Genomic DNA, 24,269 nt, shown 5'->3' with positions numbered 1-24,269 from the left:
AAACTTTCCCAAACAGGATCAGTCTGATCAAGTGTGTATTACACTTAAAAAGTCATTTTCCAGAAGCAGGTGTTGGAAACTAATGACCTAATGGAAACAGCCTTCAGTACACGCTGCACAGACCGGGAGGACTGCGGCTTTAATGGGGGTTTCAGTCCTGTCATGTTATAACCCCATATGAGAAATGTGAGAAATGTTTGTGGGATAATGCATCATAAAGTAACAAAACAAAAACTAAATTAAAACCGTCTCTGCCACTAACGCAGACGGTCCTGTGACCCTGGACTGAGTTTCCTGCACTGCAGTGACTCTATCACTGATATCCACTGTTACCATGAGACATTTTCTGCTTAAGTAAGCGGTGCAGCAGCGCAGTATTGGATGTGATGACAGGGCGAGTGAGTCTCGTATGATGTTAAAGTGAGGCAGAGGAAGGAGGGCTGGTGACACAGGACTGGCACAGTGAGAGAGACGCACATTGGACTTTGTGCTGGAGGAGAAGGACGCGCGCTGCTCCTGTCCTTCACTCCGCACTTTCCAAACACTGTGGGGAAAACAAAGAAGCCAGGATGTAGAATCAGTTCAGAGGACGTCTTCACATCCTGCTGCTACACACCGTCTCTCCTGAGTCCCGTGGAGCCAGAGGTTGGTTCATTCTGCTCCATCGCCCGCGTTTTTGGCGCTCTGCTCCGGTGCCGGAGTCTGACGAGCGAGCGACCGACCGAGGAGGAGGAGAGGTGCTGCTCGCTGCTTCATCCCGCTGGATGGATCCGAGCTCTGCTCCTCTCACATCTCACTGAGGACTCGCTTCTTCAAACTCTCCCGTTTCTGTTTGGCTGAGCTGGGATTGTTTTCCCTCCTCCACTTATATCGGTGAGTGTTTTCTCTCCATCTCACTGAATTTCTTTTTGTCTTAGAAAATGTTGAGATGCGTTTCAGAATTGGCATGTGTCAGTTGGGCGAGTGCATTTCTAGCAGAAGTTAGATTTTGTCGACTGCGTGCACAGTGTTACAGTGCGCTGAACGTTCCCACCTTTGTCACGTTTATTCATTGCAGACTGTTCACTTCTAAAGGCAGATGAACTGACCAGGTGGTGCAGGTTATTTCTTTTAAAAAATCAGGTCATTTATATGTTTACATTTTGAATTAAACCACCAAAGACTTGTGTAGCAATATTTCCAGAGATAAATCTGGAGCAGTTACCTCTTTAATCCGATTCAACAGGTCTGTTTCAGTCTCTGGCTCTCTGCGCTTCTCCCTGTTCAGTCTGCTCTGCACAGAAAGGTTGTGTCTTTACTGATGCTACTTGCCTTGAAGTTTAACTGACTGCACTGTGTTCACCATACATCCAGGTCATTCAGATCTGTAGTAAACATACAGAAGTCATTTGGTTCACAGTGCAGATCAAACTGGCATCAGTTACAGTGTGAAGTGTTGCAGGCTTTAGATTTCAGTAGAAAGATTTTACACATAAACTCCACATGAAGGTAGCAGCCTGACTTCACCTTTACCTGTGGGCTGCCTGTCTGCTTGCATTTGTGCTTCAGTTGCTGCCATGGCCCATATCAGCTCTCTCCACGAAATTGGATGACATTTTGGGCAGGTTGTGGTGGATTTGGACAGAGCAGGGGAGAGTGACTGGAAATTTAATAGAGGGGTAAACTCAATTAGGACTCAAAATGTCACAAGTTTCCTGCTGTTCCTGTTACATTGGTAAACACTGGTAACTCGGTTGATTGTCTCATGCTGCTGTTTTCAGCCGTGTTTCCTCTTTTTTGTTGCCGTTCATCTCTCAGATGCCAGTTGTTTTTGAGGAGAGTCGAGTGTGAAGGTGAGGAGGACTGTTTAGAAGACTCTGCTTCACAATGGCGACAGGAGTAGCAGCGTGGCTCCCTTTTGCCAGGGCAGCAGCCATTGGCTGGATGCCTGTTGCCAACTGCCCCATGCCTGTTGCCCCGAGAGACAATAGTAAGAGACAGGACGAGCTGATCATCCTCAATGTCAGCGGCCGTCGTTTTCAGACCTGGAGAACCACTCTGGACCGTTACCCAGACACCCTGCTGGGCAGCTCTGAGAAAGACTTCTTTTACAACGAAGAAACCAAGGAGTACTTCTTCGACCGGGACCCGGACGCCTTCAGAAGCATCCTCAACTTCTACCGGACGGGAAAGCTCCACTACCCCCGCCACGAGTGCATCTCAGCCTACGATGAGGAGCTCACCTTCTTCGGCATCATCCCAGAGATCATCGGTGACTGTTGCTACGAAGAGTACAAGGACAGGAAGAGGGAGAATTTAGAGAGGCTGCAGGATGATCAGGAGGAGAACAAAGACATGAAGATGCCCAACATGAACTTCAGGGAGACCATGTGGCGAGCCTTTGAGAACCCCCACACCTCCACCATGGCCCTAGTCTTCTACTACGTCACCGGTTTCTTCATCGCCATCTCAGTCATCACTAATGTGGTGGAGACGGTGCCATGTGGTTCCACCGCCAACCAGAAAGACATGCCGTGCGGTGAACGCTACACCGTGGCGTTCTTTTGCATGGACACCGCCTGCGTCATGATATTCACGGTGGAGTACCTGATGCGCTTGTTCGCGGCGCCTAGCCGTTACCGGTTCATGCGCTCGGTGATGAGCATCATCGACGTGGTGGCCATCTTGCCGTACTACATCGGCCTGGTGATGACCAACAACGAAGACGTGAGCGGCGCCTTCGTGACGCTGAGGGTGTTTCGAGTGTTTCGCATCTTCAAGTTCTCCCGTCACTCGCAGGGCCTTCGGATCCTGGGTTATACGCTGAAGAGCTGCGCCTCGGAGCTCGGCTTCCTGCTCTTCTCTCTCACCATGGCCATCATCATCTTCGCCACGGTCATGTTCTACGCAGAGAAGGGCTCCAGCTCCAGCAAGTTCACCAGCATCCCAGCTTCTTTCTGGTACACCATTGTCACCATGACGACGCTGGGGTGAGTAACAGACAATATGCACACCCACGTACACAGACACACACACACACACACACACAGGTGAATACATGTGTGCACATTGTAAGAACTGTTTATCTCTCGGTCACTGTGCTCTACCTGTACTTGTATTTGTTACAGAGCTTTAACAATCGTTCAGGATGCTAATAAATGCACTAAATGCAGCTTCTTGTGTATTTTTATATAAATGTAATAATTTATGAAAACCACTTTGAATTTCAAATGAGCATTAAGACAGCCTGCCCCCATACTTCAGTACACTACAGCTTATTTGAAGCTGCCAGTGTGAGTAATGGTGGGCAGTGTAGCATTTATCTACCAGCACAAACACTCGTGGCATTTTGTTTGCCTCACTTAGAGCTCGCCAAATATGGACACAGTGGTTGAATGCATACAATACATCGATGTGTTGAACTGATGCCCACATTCTACACAGGTTTCTCTGGCCATCAAGGTCTCAGTTGATGTAGAGATGTATTTAGTGTTTTCCATTTTATTTAATGATGTACAACATGTAGCCTGACCTGAGACACAGAGCAGGACTGAATCATTGTGATTAAAATGATGATGATGTTGGAAACAAACAGTCACGATTGGTTAGCCAGCGCATAATTATCCAATAAACACATAACACATGGTTTTTCCACCTTTGCATCCTTGTGACATTTAAATGACATGACTCCTTATTGCCTTCAGACGAACAGTGGTTCAGTTTGATTCATTTACAGAAGAAAAAAAAACATTTTTTTGTACTGTATCTCTCACAGATTTCTTTTCTTCTAATTGGTGCCACACCAGAAGCTCCATATTTATGGTGCTAGACATTCAGTTTAAAATGCCTTGTGAGGAATAATTGAACTGCATTATAAAGTCAGATCTCTCTGCTGTGTGCCTGGAGGCAAGGTGTCCCACGAGAGATCCTCTGTCACCTTTATTATGATTCCACTCTGCTCCTAATCTTTCACATAAGCTCGCTGAGATTCAGTGCCATGAATGGCAGGGTGAACTTGAAAGTGTTCCCAAAGTTTGGCTGAGTGAAGTACTCTATTATGAAGGCACAGTGGAAGAATAATTGAGTTCCTAAAAATCATTTTCTCACTTTGTAGGTAGTCTCAAAGTAGGTAATGCTGTTGATATTAATGCAAAACTGCCTTTTGGGATAAAATGGTGCATGAACTAATTCAGTATGGGACGTGTATTTCTGAAGACACGGTAGGACAAGCATTAAAGGATAAGTTCACTTTGTCTTAAAACAACACCCACATGTACATTGAAAGGGTTTCAGGTCGGTCCTCCTCCTGGCTCAGAGGAGATTCCTCCCTAACGTTATTTCAGTGTAAGTGATGGGGAGTAAAATCCACAGTCCTCATTTTAGGTAAAAATGCATTCAGAGTTTATCTCCAGCTACCATGAAGCTTCAGCAGTCTGAGTTAGAGAAATTAAATGGATACCTCCCAAATTCACAGTCAAGGGTTGTAATGTATTTTCAAACACAGAGAAGCAGTAGATCCTCACATTTGAAGCTGAACCAGTTAATGTCTGGTTTTTTCCACTGATTGACTACTTAAAGGATTAATCAGTTAGCAAAATATTAGTTGATTCATTTCTGGATAGATTTTTAGTGCAAATGTTTCTCCTTGTTTTCCCACTATTGCAGCTCAAAGACACACAGTCTGTGTTCAACAAAGAGGGAAGTTTGTATTATAGACACTGTGGGAGATACCTGCTTGGTTTGTCTAACTCAGACTGATAAAGCTTCATATTAGCTTCAGCTGAACGTAGGAGGGAATCTCTTCACAGCCACCATGGACAGAGGGAACAGTAAAGACAGCCAATATCTCAGTGTACATCAGCTGTTTATATACTGTTCATGTTTCCAGTTTTTTCTGCAGTAGCCATTCAGTCTGTGTGTGTTTATAGTCTATGATTACCTCTCATTATCAGTGGCGGGGTCCGCCATTCCCACACTGGATTTAAATTACTAACCAGGACTGAAATCCATAATTCTATAACTAACTTCAAGATGGACAAAGAAACAAACGTAAACGTGTCTTTTAACTATTAATGAGGATCTAGCATGCCTCCTCAGACTGAGGGCTTTAAAACCTGTGTTTCCTTCAGTGTTCATTACTGAGAGCGATCTGCTCAGTATATATGAATTCTCCACACAGGAGAATGTGTGGGTGGTGATGCTGCACCTCACTTGACCCCTTACTAAGGTGCATGTGACCATGTGGCTTTTCCTTTTGGTCTCTGTAACAAAGTTAGTCTAATTTCTGTATCGAGGAGCGACGTGTTTGGCTCGCAGAGCTGAAACTTTCTGTCCATTTAAGGTGCTCATACAGTTGTTATTTCAGAACTGTGAACGGTTATTTTTTCTTCAGGTTGAGATCAGTGTGTCAGGGTTTTGTCTTTTCACACAGAAAGAAATGGAAACTACATGAAAAGACAAGCATGGCTCTTCACATCAGAATAGCTCTATTAGTATCTCTAATGACAGAGGGCTGAAAAGGCTGCCCGACCTTACCTGTGGTACAGTATTTGTGTACGTGTGTGTGTGTGTTATAAGAGTCTTTTGTATCGTACATACAAAAAGGATCGAAATGCCAAGGTGAAAACGTTATGTAAATTGTGAACCCTGAACAATGAGTTTGAGTGTGGAGCCATTATGTCCGATGCACAATAAGCAGCAGCTCTGAGAGTCTATCCACAGCACGAACAAACAGCTCATCGCTCACCAAGGACAGTCATTTACAATCAGGGAAACTATCCATTGATGCATGTTCAGGGCTCACAAAATGATCTTGGGAGTGTTCATATTCAGAATGCTTTCTCTATAAAGCCAATATCCAATATGTAAAATTCAAAACAAGGGAATACTGTATGTTCAGAGTTTCTGCGCTCCTCTGGGAGGAAATATAGAATATACTCATGTTTTATCATCTGAAGCCAGGCTGTGTCTGTTCTGCTGAACATAAATCTGAATATGATCTGCACAATATTCAGCTCTTTGTTGCTGCTGCTCTGCACCTTCTTTGATCAAAACCACCAAAACATGGGATTTTTTCCCCCTTGAATTTAGAATGAATGTGTAAAAGAAAAAATCACTCCCAGGTAGAGTGCAGTCTTTGTTTTGAAGTACTCCAACCCATAATTACAAAACAAAAGGAAGTAGGTGAAAATTGCTCAAACAGAGATGCTGGTACAGTATGTGCCTCCTGACTCCCTCCCCTCCAGTTTCTTTAATGTGCCGGAGGAGAGGCTAATCTCTGCATAAATGCAACTGTGCGTGAACGGCCAGTAGCCTTTCATGAAGCGCAGCGTAGCCTCCTGCCTGTCGAGCCGTTCACCTGCTGAAAGGACGTATGCTCAGGTGATCAGGTCACAGATTACTCATTTGTCAAAGAAAGTAAAAAGCCACAAGGTGAAAAAAATCTTAATCTCCATCAAAACTACAAAAGATTAAATGATGCAGAAAAAACACTTGTGCTCTTTCTAGTCTCTTGAGCTCTAATTGAGCTTTTCTAGTCAATTTCCGTAAAGTGATTTCTCCTCATCATGATCAGCATTCTCCTCTGTTTTTATCTGCAGGCTGGGCTGCATGTGTCCACGTCGCCTGTGTGAGTGTGTAATGACTTTTAAGATTTAACTGACATAAAACAAATTGCAATCTTCACCACAAAATCACTTTCAGTTTTCATTTCCATTTCACAAAAAGCTGCAAACTTTCATCATCAGATAATAAACAAGATTTTGGCTTTCCATACTCTGTGGTTTTTATTTTCAACACACGTACACATACTTGCACCCCCGTTTATGGTAGAACATTCTGAATCGTCAGATTGCCTTCACACATACAGAGTACATACACATACAACAGTACTGTTTATAACTGTATCTGATTAATATTACTTTGTCTCCGTGGCCAGTCATCAAAAATACATTTTCAAAACAAGATGGTGAAGTATTGCAGAGATTCATGGAACAAGACACAGACAGGCTGAACACACACACAGCTCTGCAGCAAAGTAGTTAGACAAGCTGTCCCCACTGAACATGTATTTAGTCCATAGTGTGTCCAAATGTGGCCTTTGGCAGAATACACACACACACACACACACACACACACATTAACCAGCAAACGAACACAGTGACAGTTTGTGAAACATAAAAAGACTTTAGAAGACATTTTACAACAAAGTGAAAGGTGACGTCGACAGCTTCTGATCAGATTCCCAAAGAACACATACACACTTTCATATGCTGATTCATTCACACACACACACACACACACACTTATTGCCTTTGATCTTGTCTCGCCGTTATGACCTGCCTCTCTGCGTCCTCTCCGTGTCTGCATGAGCCCAGACAGCGCAGCGCAGCAGTTCTGGGTAATGGGCTGGAGCTGAGGGAGATGAGGGGGGAAAGGGACTGGCTGGCTGTATAATCAGCTGCTTTCACTGTCCAGGAACAGGGGTGTTAAATCAACCTCAGGTGGCTGATAAAAGGATCTGGATTGAATCTCAGCGAGGTCTGCTCCCTGCGGCTGCCCGCTGGCGCTGCCGCTGCCGGAGTGGCCGGATACACACTCATTGGCATCAGTGGGACAGAATCCAAAAGATTGATGAGGAAGGAAAAAGCCCTCTCTCCCTCTCTCCCTCTCTCTTTCTCTGCCTAACTATCTCCCCCCCTTCCTCCCCTCATTCCCCATGAGTCTCCCGGGGGAACGGCTATTTTGAGAACTCAGGCTCTGTGTGTGAAAGGGAGTTATCTGTTTCAACTATAATCTGATACACGATGCAGGCACAATGGATGAGAGTGGTGGTTTTTACCTGCGTGACAGGTTCACTGGCACGCCACCAGCTCTCCCAAGTCTCCCACGCCTCTAAAACCATTATTAACCCAATAATGAGAGAAATATTAATGAGGTGTGCATTGAAATCTGACTCTGGTTTTATAATTAGAGTGATTCTCCCAGTTGTAGAGTCCTGGTCCTGGACGAAGGCTCGTTCTGTAGCAGAAAGTGAGAGAAAATGTTGTTATGCATGTAGGTCATGTTCCCATCTCTGCCTTAATCAGTGGCTATATATAATCTGCTTCTTTCTTCAGAGAGACTTTTAGCTCGCTCCCCTCTGTGTTCTCTGCTCAACATCTCTATTAGACAAAGTGGACTGGGCCTAGGGGCCAAAGGCAGAGAGAGAGGTCAGACGAATCGTGCTTCAGGTTCACAAAAACTCTGCGGTGCAGGTTTGGGCGAAATGAGAAGGAAGTGGCTGAGAAAGGCAAACTAAACTAAACCACGCTGTCCTGCATGTGCTTATGTATGTACTGGAACTAATGATTGTTTTCAACATTGAATCCATAAAGTTTAAATAAAACTTTATCTCTGTGTAGCCATGAGGGTGCACATAATGTACGTACAGTCTTTTTGTCTGACAGACACCCAGCGCAGGGTACTGTGACACTGTTACTGACAGAGGAGGTTTGGGTGGATGGTTAGGTCATGGTAAACAGTTGTTTACTTCCCTTCCCTGTGACCATCATTGTTCCCTAACCTTAGCCAAGTCAAACCACGACGTTTCCCAAACTCTAACCTCGTCATTTGTGGGCCTGAACCCACAAGGAAACTGTGACCATAGCAATGTTGGATAAAAAGCTTTTATTTTTGCAGAAGTGATTTGTAACAGTTTGCAAGACACTAAGATATGATGTTGTCAAACTGACAGAGATGAGATGAGAAATGTTTCTATGTGTTGCTCTGGAGCAGTTAGAAAGAAGTGTTGTCATGTAACTTGGAGGACTTGTTAAACACAACCCAGTCCAAGTCAACTATGGAGCAATGTGGCCCCTTAATCATTTAATTAACATTCATCAAAATGTGCAATGAGTTCCCAGAGTCTAAGGTTTTATCATGAACTCGCTCTTATTCTCCAACCAACAAAACCAAAACTATTCCATTTGCTGCAATATGAAGCAAAAGAGTAGAAACGTTTGTGAAGCTGGAGCTGGTTGATGTTGATGCATTTGGCTTGATATTTAACTAATCAGTTATCAAACCTATTGTTAGTTATTTTTATTTATTTATCGTTTGACAGATAAATAAATGGGCTCATGGTTTGAGCAGCGTACATGCACTCACGAGCATCCAGACGTATTCCTTCATGGAGACAACTGAAGTGTACTTTCTGAGACTTTCATCTTGTGCATCAACACTGCTGCTGTTCAGCTTGATCTTGTGGAAACTGGCATCCTTTCAACAACTGATGAACTGCATTTGTCTGTGCTTCTTGAAGTCTTTTAGTCTGTGTTCCTTATGAATATTTTAGAACATGTGAACAAGGTTAATTGTCTGACTCTAACTACAGTAGGCGAGCAGTGGGTTTGGTCACAGGAAAGAAAAGCAATAATCTCAGGTCTGCTTTTGATGAAAGGAATTCTTAACTGCATTCTTAGCTTGGCACCCAGCTCTGTGTAAAGGCATTAATTAACACTGGGTAGAACAAAGCCCTCTCATGTTGGCAGTCAGTTAATAGTCTGTTTGAGTATTTAAGTTTAGGCACCATGTGTGTAATAGCTAAATATATATATAAGTAAAAGTCTCACTGAGATTAACATTGTTTTCAAAAGTGACTTGACCAAGAGAGCGGAATAAACATCATTACAACAATAAACACACACAATACAAACTTAATATGTAATACAGGGTCGAGGACAAATATACAGTTACGATGCATAAACAGGTATAATTTTCTATATATATCACACTGACCAACCATAGTATTTTTTAATCCTTTAAAATTGACTTCAAATCCTCCATAGTAATGAGTTCTGACAGTTTCAGCTCCCTGTGTACATTAATCCAGGAGAGGCAGCAGCATATTTAAAAGCTTTATTCTGTTCTAACTCTGGGGAACAAGATTTGTAGAATATTGTGTGCAGGGCGTATTGATGTTGGTTTTTACACATACATGTATAGAGATCAGAAGAAAACCAGCCCAAGAGGAGAAAAGCTAATAAGATGCAAAAGTCTGTGGATATACAGAGACTCAGCTGCAGAGTTCAGTGATGTATGAGATTTCTCCAGCCAGTAATAAAACATAAAGCACAATGATTTGCAGTATTCAACTTGTTGACACTGACCAGGTGAACCAGAGCAGATCACTATAATCCAATAAAGGTAAAGTAGTTGACAGGAATTAAAGGGTTTTTACTACTGAAGGGGCTAAGCTGTAGATAACTGTATCATCTGCATAAAAAATGAATACAGCATTCGACCGATTATCACTAAGATTATTTACATGGAGAACAGCAGTGGTTCTAGTATGGATCCCTCTCCCTCTTCATACGGAGAGGATGGAAGAGGAAGACCCAGCTCACTAGATACACTGTGTTCGAGCTGACAAGTAATTTGAAAACCAACATGTCCAGATAAGCTCATTTTACAGACGGTCTCAAAAGCCTCAGAAAAAAATCAATAAAAATGAGCTGCACTTTTTTTTTCATTCACCACTTTAATAACAGCAGTTGTTGAGTTTGTTACTAAAGCCTGACGGATGTTGTGGTAGAAAACCATTTGTGTCTAAAAATTCTTTGAGTTGTTCACTTACTAACTTTTCAAGGCTAAAACATATAATGTGGAGATCAGCCTGTGGTTCTTAACAGCCGAGGGATCGCTGGGAAGGAAATCTGCTGTAAAGTCGTTATCGATGGACTCGTCAGGACCTGTCATTTTGTTAAGATCAAGTTGTTGAGTAGTAAAGTCACAGTGTGGTATCTGTGTGTGAGGAGACATTGGACAGGAGCTTGGTTTTTTGCCTTTTAATTTTGCTTGCTACATAAACAAATCTATTTATATTTTTGTGCTGGAGACATTATGTTTCCAGTTAGTAATGGATAATTGCTTACAGTAGTGGGGAGTTTGGATGGCATTGGAGAAAGAAAGAAATGCCAATTAAGTCTGGAATGACATTGTTTTGTTAATAATTCAGGATCTCTGCGCCAAGCTGAAACAGAACTGGGAGGTAGGGCTGCATGGTTTATAAGTGGGAATGTTCTTTCACACAAATCATCAGAGGTTACTATTGTGATGTTTTTCTGTGGCAGCCTGCTTTCAGATAGAATTAATGGGCTATTTTGCTGCCTTGCTGAACCCCTGGGGTCAAAACGAGCGCAGCTTGTAGGAAATTAGAAATATTCCTGCCTTTATCGGGCCAAGAAGCTCTTGGAGCCAATTTCCCAACACAAGGCTCTTTAATAGAAACCTTTCTAACGATAGCTGTGGAATTTAATTTAGCTCCAACATGGGTTCATTTAACACCTAAACTCATTTAAAAAGAATTAAACTTGCAAAGGATAGTGGTGTCTGGAAAGCTTAACGACCTCTGCTCTCTCTCGCTATTTCTCTTACTGGTGTAGTAAAATGACCAGAGTCCTTATCCCTCTGTACCATGTGCTCAACACACACACACATTCATCCTGAATTTAACCTGCATCAGTGTCAGCAGCTGCACATGTACAGAAATCACTGATCAGACCATCCAGTCATTTTGTTTTTGCACTAATCATGATGTAGGCAGCCACACTGATGAACCTCAGGAGTAACCCTCGGTCTGAACTTCTCTTTCAAGCTCTTTTCATTTGTTACACAATTATTTCTGTTGCTCTTCATGTCAACACTATATATGCCCTCCTAGAGAGACTGTCTGAACATGTGCACCATCATCTCCATAGTTAAACAGTTATCATGTCTCCCCACTCTCTGTTAGCAGACTTTACACTCCTCCTTTCACTACAGACAGGTACAGTAGATGTCATTATGATGGAGCCACATTTAGTTGTTATGGTAAACATGTCAGCCAACTGTTGGTCATTTACACATCCAGCAGACACACAACAACATTATCATCCCACTGAAGTTGTGTTTTTGGCCACCAGGCAAATTAAAGTCCAATATTCTTCCTTTAGATGTTTGTGTAGCCTGAAGGGAACATCTGGCTCTTTGGCTGCCAAATGATCCACTATATGTTCACCTGCTGCTGTTTGGTGCTGGGCTCATAACACACTGAGTTTATCAGAGTTTTTTCTGCTGCAGCTGGAAACTACAGTGAGAATCCAACAGTAACATTAAGGACAGGAGAGGATGACAGTGACAGTTCATTCTAATGGGTTTGTTATTACTTTAAACACCTTAAACATAACACATGGTCACATAATCTATTCTTAATAGAGTATTATTAGTGCAGGTTTAAAACAGCATCTTATGTAAATAATTGAAATGAAACTGAAAAATAATTCATTTAAGTGTAGCACTGACTGGTTTTCTTCTCTTTCTAAAGCAGCTTTTGTTTCATACCATCAGAGTAATAACTGTTTTTAATTCACTTAGTCAGCTCTTTTATGTCCCCGTTTATCTGAAATCAAGCAATTTTGGCATCACTGAACAATCCTTCATCCATCTTCAGGGCGATGCAGCTTGAAAAGGCCGAGCTGTTCGCTCTCGGTTTCTGCTGTCATCAGACTCCAGGTTTTTCTCTCTTTCATCTTTTTGTCTTTCATCTCTTTTTCTCCGTCTGGCCCTAATTGTTCAGGACTCTTCTTTTGCCAGTTAGGTAGAATGATTGTTTTTCATACTTGTCTCTCAATAACAAAGCACTGAGCACGCTACAGACTGTACAGTAAACACCTGAGACTGTAGCAGCACCACAGCATGCACGAATGTTCTCCTCACATAGTCTGAACACAGCAGTGAACATGAGAGGCTTCAGACATCAGGACCTGGGCTTTGTTGTATAAAAAAAGCTTATTATAAACCTGTTAAAGTATCTTCTCTTTTGTTCCTGACAAATCACTCACTGGTCCGTTAATTGAGATTAACAAAACCAGTGGTGAGGTGGCAGCCTCTACATTTTTTTGCAGCTGGGTTGGATTTTGTTTCATGTCGGCTTTCTTCAGCAGAGAGTCTTTTCTGCTTAATCAAGGGCTGTTAGCGACTGATCTTTCTTCTCAGTCTCCACATCAAACTCAGAGAAAGCACTGCCGGTGTGAGCGTGTTTGGAGGTGCCAGATTTGTAAGAAGAAGCAACAGTGAGTTCTGTTTTTAAACAGCATTCTTGGAGTCTTTGTCTGTAACATAAAGTAATAAATGTTTGGTCGTCTTTTTTCCAAATTTGTGAAATTGTTGGCGACATGTTTCTGAGGCCTCTTGTATGACGTCACCCTCAGAGAGGATGGTGGCGGGCTGTTGCACTGGGTTAGCAGAGCGGTGGAGAGTATGTGTGTGAGTGTTTGCAGACGATGTGAAATGGAGGGAAAGTCAAAAAGTAGAAAAGTGTAGAAGAGGAGTGTAAAAATGTTTTAATTTGGCTAAAAACATCTTGATGTGACACCGGAAGGAAATGAGAAGAGATAAGAGACGAGGTAAGAACAAGGATGAGAAAGTGAGTAGTAGGAGGAAGGCTAAAAGGAAAAGGAAGTGAACGTTAAATTAAAAAGAAAAGGGAGGAAGGCAGTGAGGAAGAGCAGAAGAAGATGTGACGCTATCTAGTACAGTTTCCACCATGCTATCTCAAGATGTTTGTATCGGGGCACAAAGGAGAACCTTGAATGACACGGCGTGCTCTGTACCTCGAATGAGTGGGTTATTTTTAGATACTTGGCCCTTATCTCACTACACAGCTGCTGAGGGTTTGGCTCAGAGAAAAGGTAAAGAAAATGTACTAATAACCTTCAGTGTGCCGTGAAGGATGATAATAGACAGAATGTGTGGTGGTGCAGTTATAGTTACTGTTTCTGAGAGGAGCATCAAGGTTATTTGAGCTCACAGTAAAAATAAGATGAGCTGCATAAAACAGACAGAAACAAAGAAACTTTTGATTGAAAATAGGTGAAAATAACATGTACAGTAAGTGTGTGTTTCACTGCCTGTGAATGTGACGTCTACGTTAGCCCGGGGTGCATTCACTTACCTGCCCTTATCAATAATACCAGCATGTTTATTTATGTTTTCCATTACAGTCTCAAATGCAGCTCCAGGACACTGTCTCATGCCTCACCTTTAAATATCAATTTATATGCAGCCAGAGTTCAGCAGATGTTTAAAAAGTCGGTCTCTTACACTTATTTGAATCAAGTATTCATTTGTTTTTCTCCACTGTCAGAGCTGAGAGTGATGATGAGGCTGCGTTTCATTCATGGAGAAAGATATGAGATACATTAACCACAATGAGCTTTCTGATTGGACAGCAGAGGCAATCAGTGTCTGTGGGTCGGTTGTAATGAAGGTGCACAGCACATTCATATTCAACGGGATGTCACAGTTATATTGTGTCACCCTTAGAGAATGACACACAACAGAGAGGTTACTGCGGTTGTTTATTGAACCTGAGCAGCAGTGATAACAGTTATTAGTCTTAATCATGCATTAGACATCATCAAACACAACATCTTGAAATGATCATAATCAGACTCTAATAATCTTTGGCTGCACTAGTTTTGATTTTCCAGCTGTTGCAGTTATTTTCATGTGGTGTCAAAACTTTATTCAGAGTTCGTGTTATGACTTTTGGCCTTTATCTGTGTGGTTAGCTTCCTTTTCTTTGCACTCTTACTTCATGCACATGTAGTTCCTTCCTGAAATAATCAGATGTTGAACTTTGCAAAAGCCAAGAAAACTAAAGTGGCTGAATAAACTCAGATTTCATCAGCAGAAAATCAACACTGTAGCAGAGGTTTGTAACATGTTTGGAGTTGGTGAGACACTCTTAGCCAGCAATGAGTTACAAATCAAGATTTCTGAAAATAAATGATGGAGAGAAAATGATGTGACCGTGTTAAAGTTGTACGTCTATAACATACATGTAGATGTGCTTTTATTCAGACCTGTAGCTCAGCACAGTGAATGCTGGTCTAGTTGCCTGGACAGTGAGAGAATTATGTGTGAATGTTGACATATGGTCGTGCAGTGGTATAATGATCGTCCCTGGTGCTGAAATGTGACAGCTTCTGTCCAATAAAACAAGCACATTGGACCATCATTCTGAGAAGGCATGTAAACTCCTGAAAATATCCAGTAATGGAAATGAAACTGTCCGTGGGGCTGAGCTGATGTAACAATTAACATCATAAACAAGGACACACAAGCTGTGCTCATTTACAGCTGCCATAAAAAGTGTGTAAGATGAGTGTGACCTGGATTTGCTGTTTGATGCCCACAGCTGTGTTTTAAACAAGAAAAGTGGAGTGAGTGATGACGCTGTGTTTTCACTGTGAGAAGCTCTGAAAAGTCAGAGACAGAGAAGAATGAAAAAGACGAGTGTCTCAGGTCGCTGCTGGACGTGATGGTTGCAGTTAGTCGAGATTAATTGGACTGTGATATTAGACCAGTGAATAAATTGAATCACAGCTTGTTTGATGAAATTCAAAGAGGAAGTTGGTATAGAACAAGGACCAGGATGTGGATTGGGTTTTAACAAACACCATCTGCAGCCTTTTCATTTTATTCATTTGTCTCTTCTGAAAAGTGAAATCCTATCTGCTGAAAAAGAAAAAATGAAATTAATTACATTTGATTGAAAAACCTAAAAACAATAAGCTTCAGGTTCGTTAGGTTTGGTAAAAGAACTGCTGCATATATCGCTTTATTACCAGTAGCCCTCATATAAATACAATTTATTTATCTTTCTCATTCTCAGTAAGAACCACAGCCCATGATGGTGTCTGCACTGACAAAGTTCTGGTGACAGTGTCACCCAGTGTGTTTGCTGTCAGTGCAGAAACACCACGGCAATAACAAAAATTCAAAGCAAAAATTAACATGTCACTGACTGTTCTACCCGATCCTTCATGAAAGGCTCCATTCAAAATCGTTATCCTCCATCAAACGGGAACGCAGCTCCGTTCTCGGCCACGTCAACATGTCTCTTGAAGTGAATCAGCAGCTTTGGATGCCAATTACGTTGACACCTCGAGGCTCTGATGACCTCTCTGTGTCCTCGCAGGATAAGAAGCCTCTCGAAGGCTCGTTATTCTCACACGAGCACCGTTACTTTCTTCACCACGGCTGTTTTAACTTCAGATGGTGGTGACGTTCACAACCATCATTACTGAACAGGGAACACTGAGAGGAACTGTCTCTCTCCATTCACGTCTCTGTTTAGCTTCCATTTAGACTTTGTTTGTATTCCTCTCTGCATTTCATTTACCATGAAGATGTAGACTTTAAACACCCTGATGCAGTGACACAGTCCTTTCACTGGGCTTTTATGTAAATTGCTCATGTGCAATCACTTTGTGGGAATATTTCTGGATTTATGCTGCTGTTAATGCAGTTTTTGAAGCTGGAGGTGTTTTAGTTTTCAGCCTGGTCAAAGCAGCTCAGATGGAGTGGAGAAATGGATGAAAGCTCAGACACAAAGCTGACCTTTCTCACCAGTTACAGCAGGTTTCCACGTATTTATTCACTGCATGTCTCTTTATCCTGGATGTACTGTTGGGTGTTACAGTTATAGATTAGATTAGATTATAAATAGATTATATAAACATACTGCATTTAGTTTTCAAGTCAGAGTAGTTCATGTGTTTACAGTGACAGGTGTTCAGTGGTGTTTGTGCCCTGTATTTGTATCCTCACAGAGAGTAATGCCAGGACTGCTCATCAGATTCTTGCTGGATTATAAAATAGAAGCACTGATAAAGGATCCACTGATGCAGTTTGAGTTATGTTTTTGTCAGTATCCTCCACAGACAGACAGAGCCACACGAGGTTTTCCAAGAGTGGTGAACACTGACATGGCACGTGTGATTGTAGGTCTCTGTCACTCGTCTGATGTCAGCAGATGACTTGAGTTTGTTGTCAGCCAGACATTAGGACTAATTAATAGAGCTTCTCAGGATGGGATGGACAGCAGTGCCCAGATGCTTTTAATTCCTCTGACGATCAAACGTTTGACAAGTATTGAATTCAGCCTGGCAGCTTTATTGAATTCATTTAGGTAGTTTAACATGTCGAGCTGGATGGCTGCCAAACAAAAAAAGGACATAAACCCTCCCTCAGGCAGCCAGAGTCCTGCTCCAGCACAGACCGCAGATGAAACCAAATGGCACATCTTCACAGCAGCACCGAGCGCTTCGGTTTTCAGCAGCGCACATTAGGAAAGTGTGTTTTATCGTCTGTGCTGAATTCCCTCACTGGGCTGGGCTGAGCTCTGAGAACTCAGATGGAGAGCAGATATAACGGGGTGTTTTTAGGCAATATCTGTGTGTTTTGTTTCACAGCACTGTTGAACTGTCAAACCTGTCAATAAGATTCAGCTCCAGATTCAGTGGATTTCTATAAATACCATCCCATAACACTTCACTTCCACATTCTCACGTGTTTAAGCCTTTCTGCTGTTTCTGCTGCTGTTGAACCACAGCAGAGATTTTTTTTTTTACCCAAGTGAAACTCAGCTTCACAAATTTGATGCAGGTTGTTTCTGTCAAAGAAACATTGTTTGTGTCTCTGTCGGCCTGATGTTCTCCATCACTATCACATTATATAAAATACATCTGGGGGGAAAAAGGGAAATTAAGAAATTAAGACAACCTTTCCAAAGCCATTAAAACAGAACTGAGCGGTCAACAGGAGATAATGAAAAGTCAACTGTAGGAGTAAATTGACTGAGTGAATTGCCTAGCAACTTCAGATTTCAAAGGGCTCCCTCCATTTCTGAGCTGTCTGTAATAAACAGCAGCTTGAGCCGGCAGATTGGTTCTCTCCTATGAGTAACAGACTCATCATGCCATGACTGTCCAGCACATTCATTTGAATATCAGAAGCCAACAATAAAATACAGCAGGTTTTCACACATCACATGACACTGATGGACTTCTGTTTGGCTGCAGAGCTGGATCCTGATGAATCTGAACAGAATGTGTGAAACGTTGCAGGATAGTTATCAATTATTACTGTTACTGTCTGAAATACTTTATACGACTGAAAGTGACTCCTCTTTGACAGTGAATATGTTCTGCTGTTCTACTTTTGCTTAACTGAACTTTTTTTGACACCGACGATGATGATGCCGGGTCAGCTGCTCATCCTCCTCTCTGTTTGTTTTCTGATCTGATCTCCTCACGTCTCAGCTGTAGAGTAACTTTAGGTTTCATCTATGGCTCTTTCTTCTCCAGCCTACACTTCAAACAGATTTTTGTCTTTGCTGTTCAAATGAGTCTAAAGATCAGCAGTAAAAATAGACATACAGTGCAGAGGTCACAGATTCACTGGGGGAAGGAGACTGTGTCAGATTTAAGAGTGAACCCACCGATCTGCCTCTTCTCTCAAATAAAACTCACTGTCTAACTACAGCCTTACCACATCTTCACACTCATGTCTCTTCAAAATGGAGAAGTTCAGCACTGAACTGGAATTTTAGTGGAGAGACAATATGACTTTTACATTAGTCTCAGGCTTTTGCTCTCCAGGGCCATTAAATTTACTATTGCTCTCATTATATTATAGCGTATTCTTGATTTGCTTGTTTGGACACCACTGTGGTTTCTGAATTTTTCTAAGTGGCCTATAATGAGGCACCAATGTCAGTTGCACTTTTGGCTTAATTTAATGGCACTTCTTAGTGGCAAAGGGTCAAATATAAAGAGCGCACACACAGCGTCCTGCTGCTGCTCACCACAGTGTGTGTGCGCCAAACAAAGCCATTTTTCTCCCACTTATTCTGCACATTCAAAATGCTGTTTGTCAGTTCTTTAGAAAACTCTTGAGGAGATTGCATAGATGAGTTTTCCCCATCAGCTGTCGCCTCACATCTAACAGTGATTGCCACTATTGATTTCTAGTGGTTCCAGCCTCAGGAGGGCTCATCTCTTGTTGTATCTGAACCTTTTTTGTTTTAATAATTCAAGACAGGAGTTCGAAGATGGAGCTGAGGTTTACTGACGAGTAATAATGGTGGTCTCTGGTGGATGTCGCTCTGTTATATGAAACGGCATCGGATAAGTTTTATAAAAAGTTAGATTGTCTTGGTTTGTGAGTTTTACTATTACTGAGGAAGCAGAAAGAAGTGTTTGACGTGCATCAAGAGAAAGTCTGTTCAGCTCTGATTCAGAGAGGCTTCTATCAATTAGATGAAATGAAAAGTATGTTCATGCATTGTTTCCTGTGTGAAGGTTATTTGAAAAGCACCAGGAATGATGAACACCACTATATACAGAGGCAGTTACACAGTACATTGAATGGCTGTTATAACTGCAAACCTTCTCCAGACACAAGTTCATTACCACCACAGTCAGAGTCAAACCCATTCTCCTGTTAGGAGGCCCTGTTGTGTTTAATCTGATTAAACACCACACCAAATATGTTTCATGTGAGCACCGAGCCTCAGAAGCTGCTCAGACTGAGGCCTGTTGTAGGTGATTATTTACTTTCACATTTCTTAGGAAAGGTGCCACTGAATCCTGAGGGCTTGAGCCTTTCGGGCGTTCAGGACACATCTATTTCTACTACTGAGGCATGAATGGATGGGCTGAGGTCAACAGTAACAAACTCAGCTTCACTGTCGCACAACAGGCTCACATAAATATAACTTCACAAACCTGTGCTTGCTTTTCTCAGGTGCAGAAAGCTGAAATTAACATGTTAACTCTGGTAAATCAAGTGGAATGTGTAATTAACTGCACTGAGGATTATCCACTACTGTTATCTGTACAACCTTCATCTTCTTTATACATATGCATAAAGAAGATCAGTGCTCTTCAGCTGATGCCTCAGGTGTCTGTCTGATAAATAACACACACACAGGGAGCAGAGCATCAGCATGTGAATAATGTAAAACTACACTCTGAGAGTATATGATGATAATCATGAGCACAGCTACAGACGGCTGACGACCAACACTGGGATGTTTTAAAGTCCAGGAAGTGAACACATGCTTTGTAATTTTAGGGGAAAAAGACTGAGGATTAACTTTCACACAGGACAGGCCTATTTATCTCATACGTCACGACATGCATCACTGAACCTTCCCACCTGTTGAAACTGTTACAGGTGACATTTTCTTCTTCTCCTTTCTGGAAATATCTCTCTCTCTCCTCCTTGCCCTCTTCTCCTCAGCGGCTTTGCTCCTTCATCCTGGAAAACCTTGACATCCTTTTTATGAGGTTACATGAGAGCTTCACTCACCTCTATATTTAGCTGATGCTACAATGACGAATCTGTTCGGCTTTCAGAATTCAATTACACAAACAGAGGGTTTTCAGAAGCGTCATAATGTCCAGAGTGATTTCTCCAGCTGTGGGGACATAAACTCTTACTACTGATCAACAGACACTCTGAGTATTGAGAGTTTGCTGTGCCAACACTCTTCAGGGTCTATTTAAAGGATCATATGACCCTCATTAACTAGTTAGTCCTTTTCTTGAAGCAGCCTCAACTGACGTACCTGTAATTTGCTGCCACATGTAAACCTCTCTCCAAAGTCCTATTTTTACTCTTGATGCTCACAAATCTCTTAATCCAGGTTCTAGTAAAATCTCAAGTTCAGATCAAGTCTCAGATGGTTGAGGGGTAAGACTGGGTCATTATAAGACTTAGAAAGCTGATGTTGTCTTAAGATAATCTGTGTCAAGTGTTGGTCGACCAAAATGCCTGAAGTGACTTAGAACCAAAAGCCACTAACATAGTAAACAATTTAATTTAATTCCTTGTAAGAGACTGAAGACCAAGAGCACTGGCGACAGTAGTACTGGCAGATGGTTAGTGAGCATGAATACTGTAGGGATCATGAGTACTGGAACCAAATTTCAAGGTAATACAGACAGTGTATGTATGACTGTTTCAGTAAACAGTCACTGAGACATTTCACAGGACGACCAGCGTCGTCAGGCTTTATCCTCTGTGCAATGAAAGAGTGAAAGAGGCAATAACAGAAGAACCAAGCACACATGGTCACTGGGCTGTCATTGTACACACAATAGGCAGGGATAGTAAAGGTGGTCACAGGATGAAGCTGTAAATGTGTGGTAGCCTCTTCCTCACAGTCACACTGTCCTTGTAGGCTGTGGCTGACTCTCTTTGTCTCTCACATCATATCAGTGAACCGTTTCTTCCACTGGGCAATGTGTCTCTGAGGGCACGGTAACAAGGTAACCAGAGGTGTTATTTCCTCCCACAGTCATTTTATTAATGCTGTGGTCCAGGCAGCAGAAAGACCTGCTGCACAAGGACGTCAGTTCCTGTTCCCACCATGTGTGCGTACACAAAGCTTCTATAAATCCTGCCACATCTCATAATGCCCTGCTGTTGAGTCATGAAAAGAGCACAATGAAAATTCTGCATCTTTTAAAGAGTCTTTGTCCTCGTCAGTTGCTATGACAAACTGTATGGCAGCTGATGGTGCTGTGTTTGTCAGAACTGCCATAATCATGGAGAAAAAATGTCACTTCAAACTTTCAAAGAATTCAGTAACTGCATTCCTTTATCTCTCATGTTTCTATTCTAGAGCCGAGGTCAATCTGAATCTCTGTGCAGTTTGAAGAGCACATACCTCCTGTGTAGATTGTTATTGTCATTCTCCTTCTACTACTCCTGACAGCAAAGACAGCACCTGCACTGCCATTTCTGTAACAGTATGTACACATCTGAGAGGAAACTCACTCTCACACAAAACTAATCCCTCCCTGTGTCTTTTAATATGTTAGACACCAAACACAGTTTATTGTGAATGCAGTCGATGTCACTGTGAGCTGCAGTACAGGGTTGGTTGTACTGAGTATGACACTAACTGTGGCTGAGAGACAGGAACCCTCCTCTGTCTGCTTTGTCTGAAATCATCATCCAGTTGTTGATCATGTATGTCAAGTGGTAAATCTGTATATATGTATATCTGCAGAGCTGGACTGGAAAGCTTGACAGGCCTAGCAACAGTAACTAAGGAGCTGAGACTGTGAACGGTCAGTTACATGACATGAGGACACCAAACTTTAGGAGCTGCTAAGAAAGATAAATATATATATTATATTTATATAAATACGTCCCACTCCAAAAAGTGCAAAACTGTTTGTGTCCACGAATCTCTGAGGTCTGATGAGATAAGCTGTGGGTGTTTTACCTCGAGTGCCTTAGAGTGTAATTCTTTGAAGAAGAACAGTTTTTGAGTTCCAATAGCTCATGTTGATCCAGTAAGGACCTCATTATTGTGAGTTGTTGTCTATGTTTAGACTTAGTTGGAAATATCTTGTTAGCATCGAGTCAGACTGGAGGAACCAGGGCAGCTCTTCAAAGTGACGAGTCACCATGGAGACGAACCGACTCGGCCTAAATTGTCTCCGGTGGCCTTTTCTCTTCTGTCATTGTCTCTTCAGACGGAGCGGCAGCACAATGCTTCTTTCCCTTGAGCTGTCAACAGTGTGTTCCTCTACTGTCCTCAGCACAATAGACAGGCTGTCTTTTTTGGTGCTCATCCTGGAAAACCTTGTGCCTGTGGGAGCTCTGGCTCAGATACAGTATGACCGCTCCCTTAAGAAACGCTCCTCTAGACATCCATTTTTAACCTAGAAATTGGCAATTACCTGGTAAATCTGACGGCGAGTGATTCATCCAAATTTGTAAAGTCTGTATTTTACCATGTGAACATGGTCGGCTTCATGAATAACGACTGCTGTGATTTCAGGTTTTTTGATCCTGTCCATGTTTGAAGCCAATAACTGTGACAGTATCAACAAGAGTGAGTTCTCTTCTCAGCCGTTCCACCATTGTTTACTCCAAGAGGATACACAGCCTGTTTGTGCAGTTTTCTTGTGTTGATTGCCATCCATAAGAATATTTAGTAACCCTGATGGAAATGACAGTCAGGGGTCTTACTAAGACTACAAATGTAAATGAGCCCTGCAGCAGTTCATCTGTTTTCTGTTACTGAAGTGAAATATTTGTTGAAAAGATGCTTTTTAGTTGTGGAACTGAAAGCATGTATTCATCATATGGGATGAGGGCTGCATGAAAGAAATAGTTAAATAGTCTGAGGTCAGCAGTGATTGAATGAACAGTGAAACTCTGTGTGGGAGATTTTTAGGTAAAAACTTTAAACTGCTTTCATTAGATTATTGCTGAAAACAGCCTCACTAAGTATTACCAGCCAGTTCACTTATATTGCACTGGACCACTGTGAGTCAGTCAGGGAAAACACAGGCTGTGATTATTGTGGTGCTAAACAAAGCAACTTCATAATGCATCTTTTAATTTGCTGCAATATCCTCGTCTGGAAATGTTCCTCTCACTCTGTCTCTCTCCTCTCTGTTTCCCCTGGCTGTGTTTAATTTGCTCTGCTGCACTGGTCAGTGGTCAGCTGACGACAAATCAGAAGCAGCAGCTATTTCCTGTTCCCTCCTGTCGGATAGAAGTCTCACTGCAGTCCTTGAGTAAATGAGGACAGTCGTAGTTTGACTTTTTAGTGCCAGAAGGGATTCTTAGTAAATATCCCCACCATCATTCTGTAGAGGACGAATACTCTGACCTTTACTAAAGTAAAAATAGCAATACCACCGTGTAGAAATATTCTGTTGTTTGTATCAAAATATACTTTAAGTACCAAAACTTAGGTTCAGTAATATGTAATAAATACAGTGTCCTCCAGCTCTGTACTGAGAGAACTTGATTGCTGGGCTCTGCAGCCTCCAGGCTGTTTTCCTCTGTGTTTCTAAACGTGCAAAGTGACAGCAGACAGACCAGAGATGACAAACAGGGCGACTGTATTGTGTTAATGGCTGAGTGGCTGATGATGGCTCGGCCCTTTTTATAAGTGAGACACAAGATGTCCACTCGAGCTCCATGAATGTTCCAGGCTTTCAAATGAACTCATTGAGCCCACCGACTCCAGCTCTCCACACATCTTAGTCTTCTGTCTGTCTCTCTAACTCCCACTCCCTCCACTCCTAATTCTACAGTCAGGCCTAATTTACTCGCATAATGTATTATCTCTTAGAAAAACACATGTAACATGATGAGTCAGACTCCTGTAACAAACAGGTGGAGAGACAAAGCAGCTGAAGCTCAGAAACACAGTGAATCTGACATTTAGCCTTTCATGAAACTACACAGGACCACAACAAGTAAACAACAGTGATGCTAACTGACTCCCGTGGCATCTATGGTCACGGCTGTAGACGAGCGGGATCATCGCAGTGTTCAGTTTGTGGTTCAGGGATCAGGCGGAGAGCCAGCACTCCTCGGAGTTTCTGTAAGTCATGAAATGCAAATGTGATTGTACTTTAAGAAACAGCCGCACTTATCAGTGC

The 24,269-nt window shown here is 42.2% G+C and overlaps 1 protein-coding gene across 1 annotated transcript in view; it reads left to right on the top strand.

The window, feature by feature from the left end:
* Window positions 1-430: 430 nt before the first annotated feature.
* LOC108902116 (potassium voltage-gated channel subfamily D member 3) overlaps window positions 431-24,269 on the top strand; it is a 67,057-nt gene continuing 43,218 nt past the window's right edge. Inside the window, exons 1-2 of the mRNA XM_018703859.2 lie at window positions 431-873; window positions 1,798-2,969. Coding sequence (XP_018559375.1) covers window positions 1,867-2,969 — 1,103 coding nt within the window. The 5' untranslated portion in view covers window positions 431-873; window positions 1,798-1,866. The remainder of the gene's footprint in view (window positions 874-1,797; window positions 2,970-24,269) is intronic.

The sequence above is a fragment of the Lates calcarifer genome, linkage group LG12 (genome assembly GCF_001640805.2).
Source record: "Lates calcarifer isolate ASB-BC8 linkage group LG12, TLL_Latcal_v3, whole genome shotgun sequence".
NCBI lineage: Eukaryota > Metazoa > Chordata > Actinopteri > Centropomidae > Lates > Lates calcarifer.
Note: the sequence above shows the minus strand (reverse complement) of the source record. Positions and strands in the feature narration are given on the sequence as shown.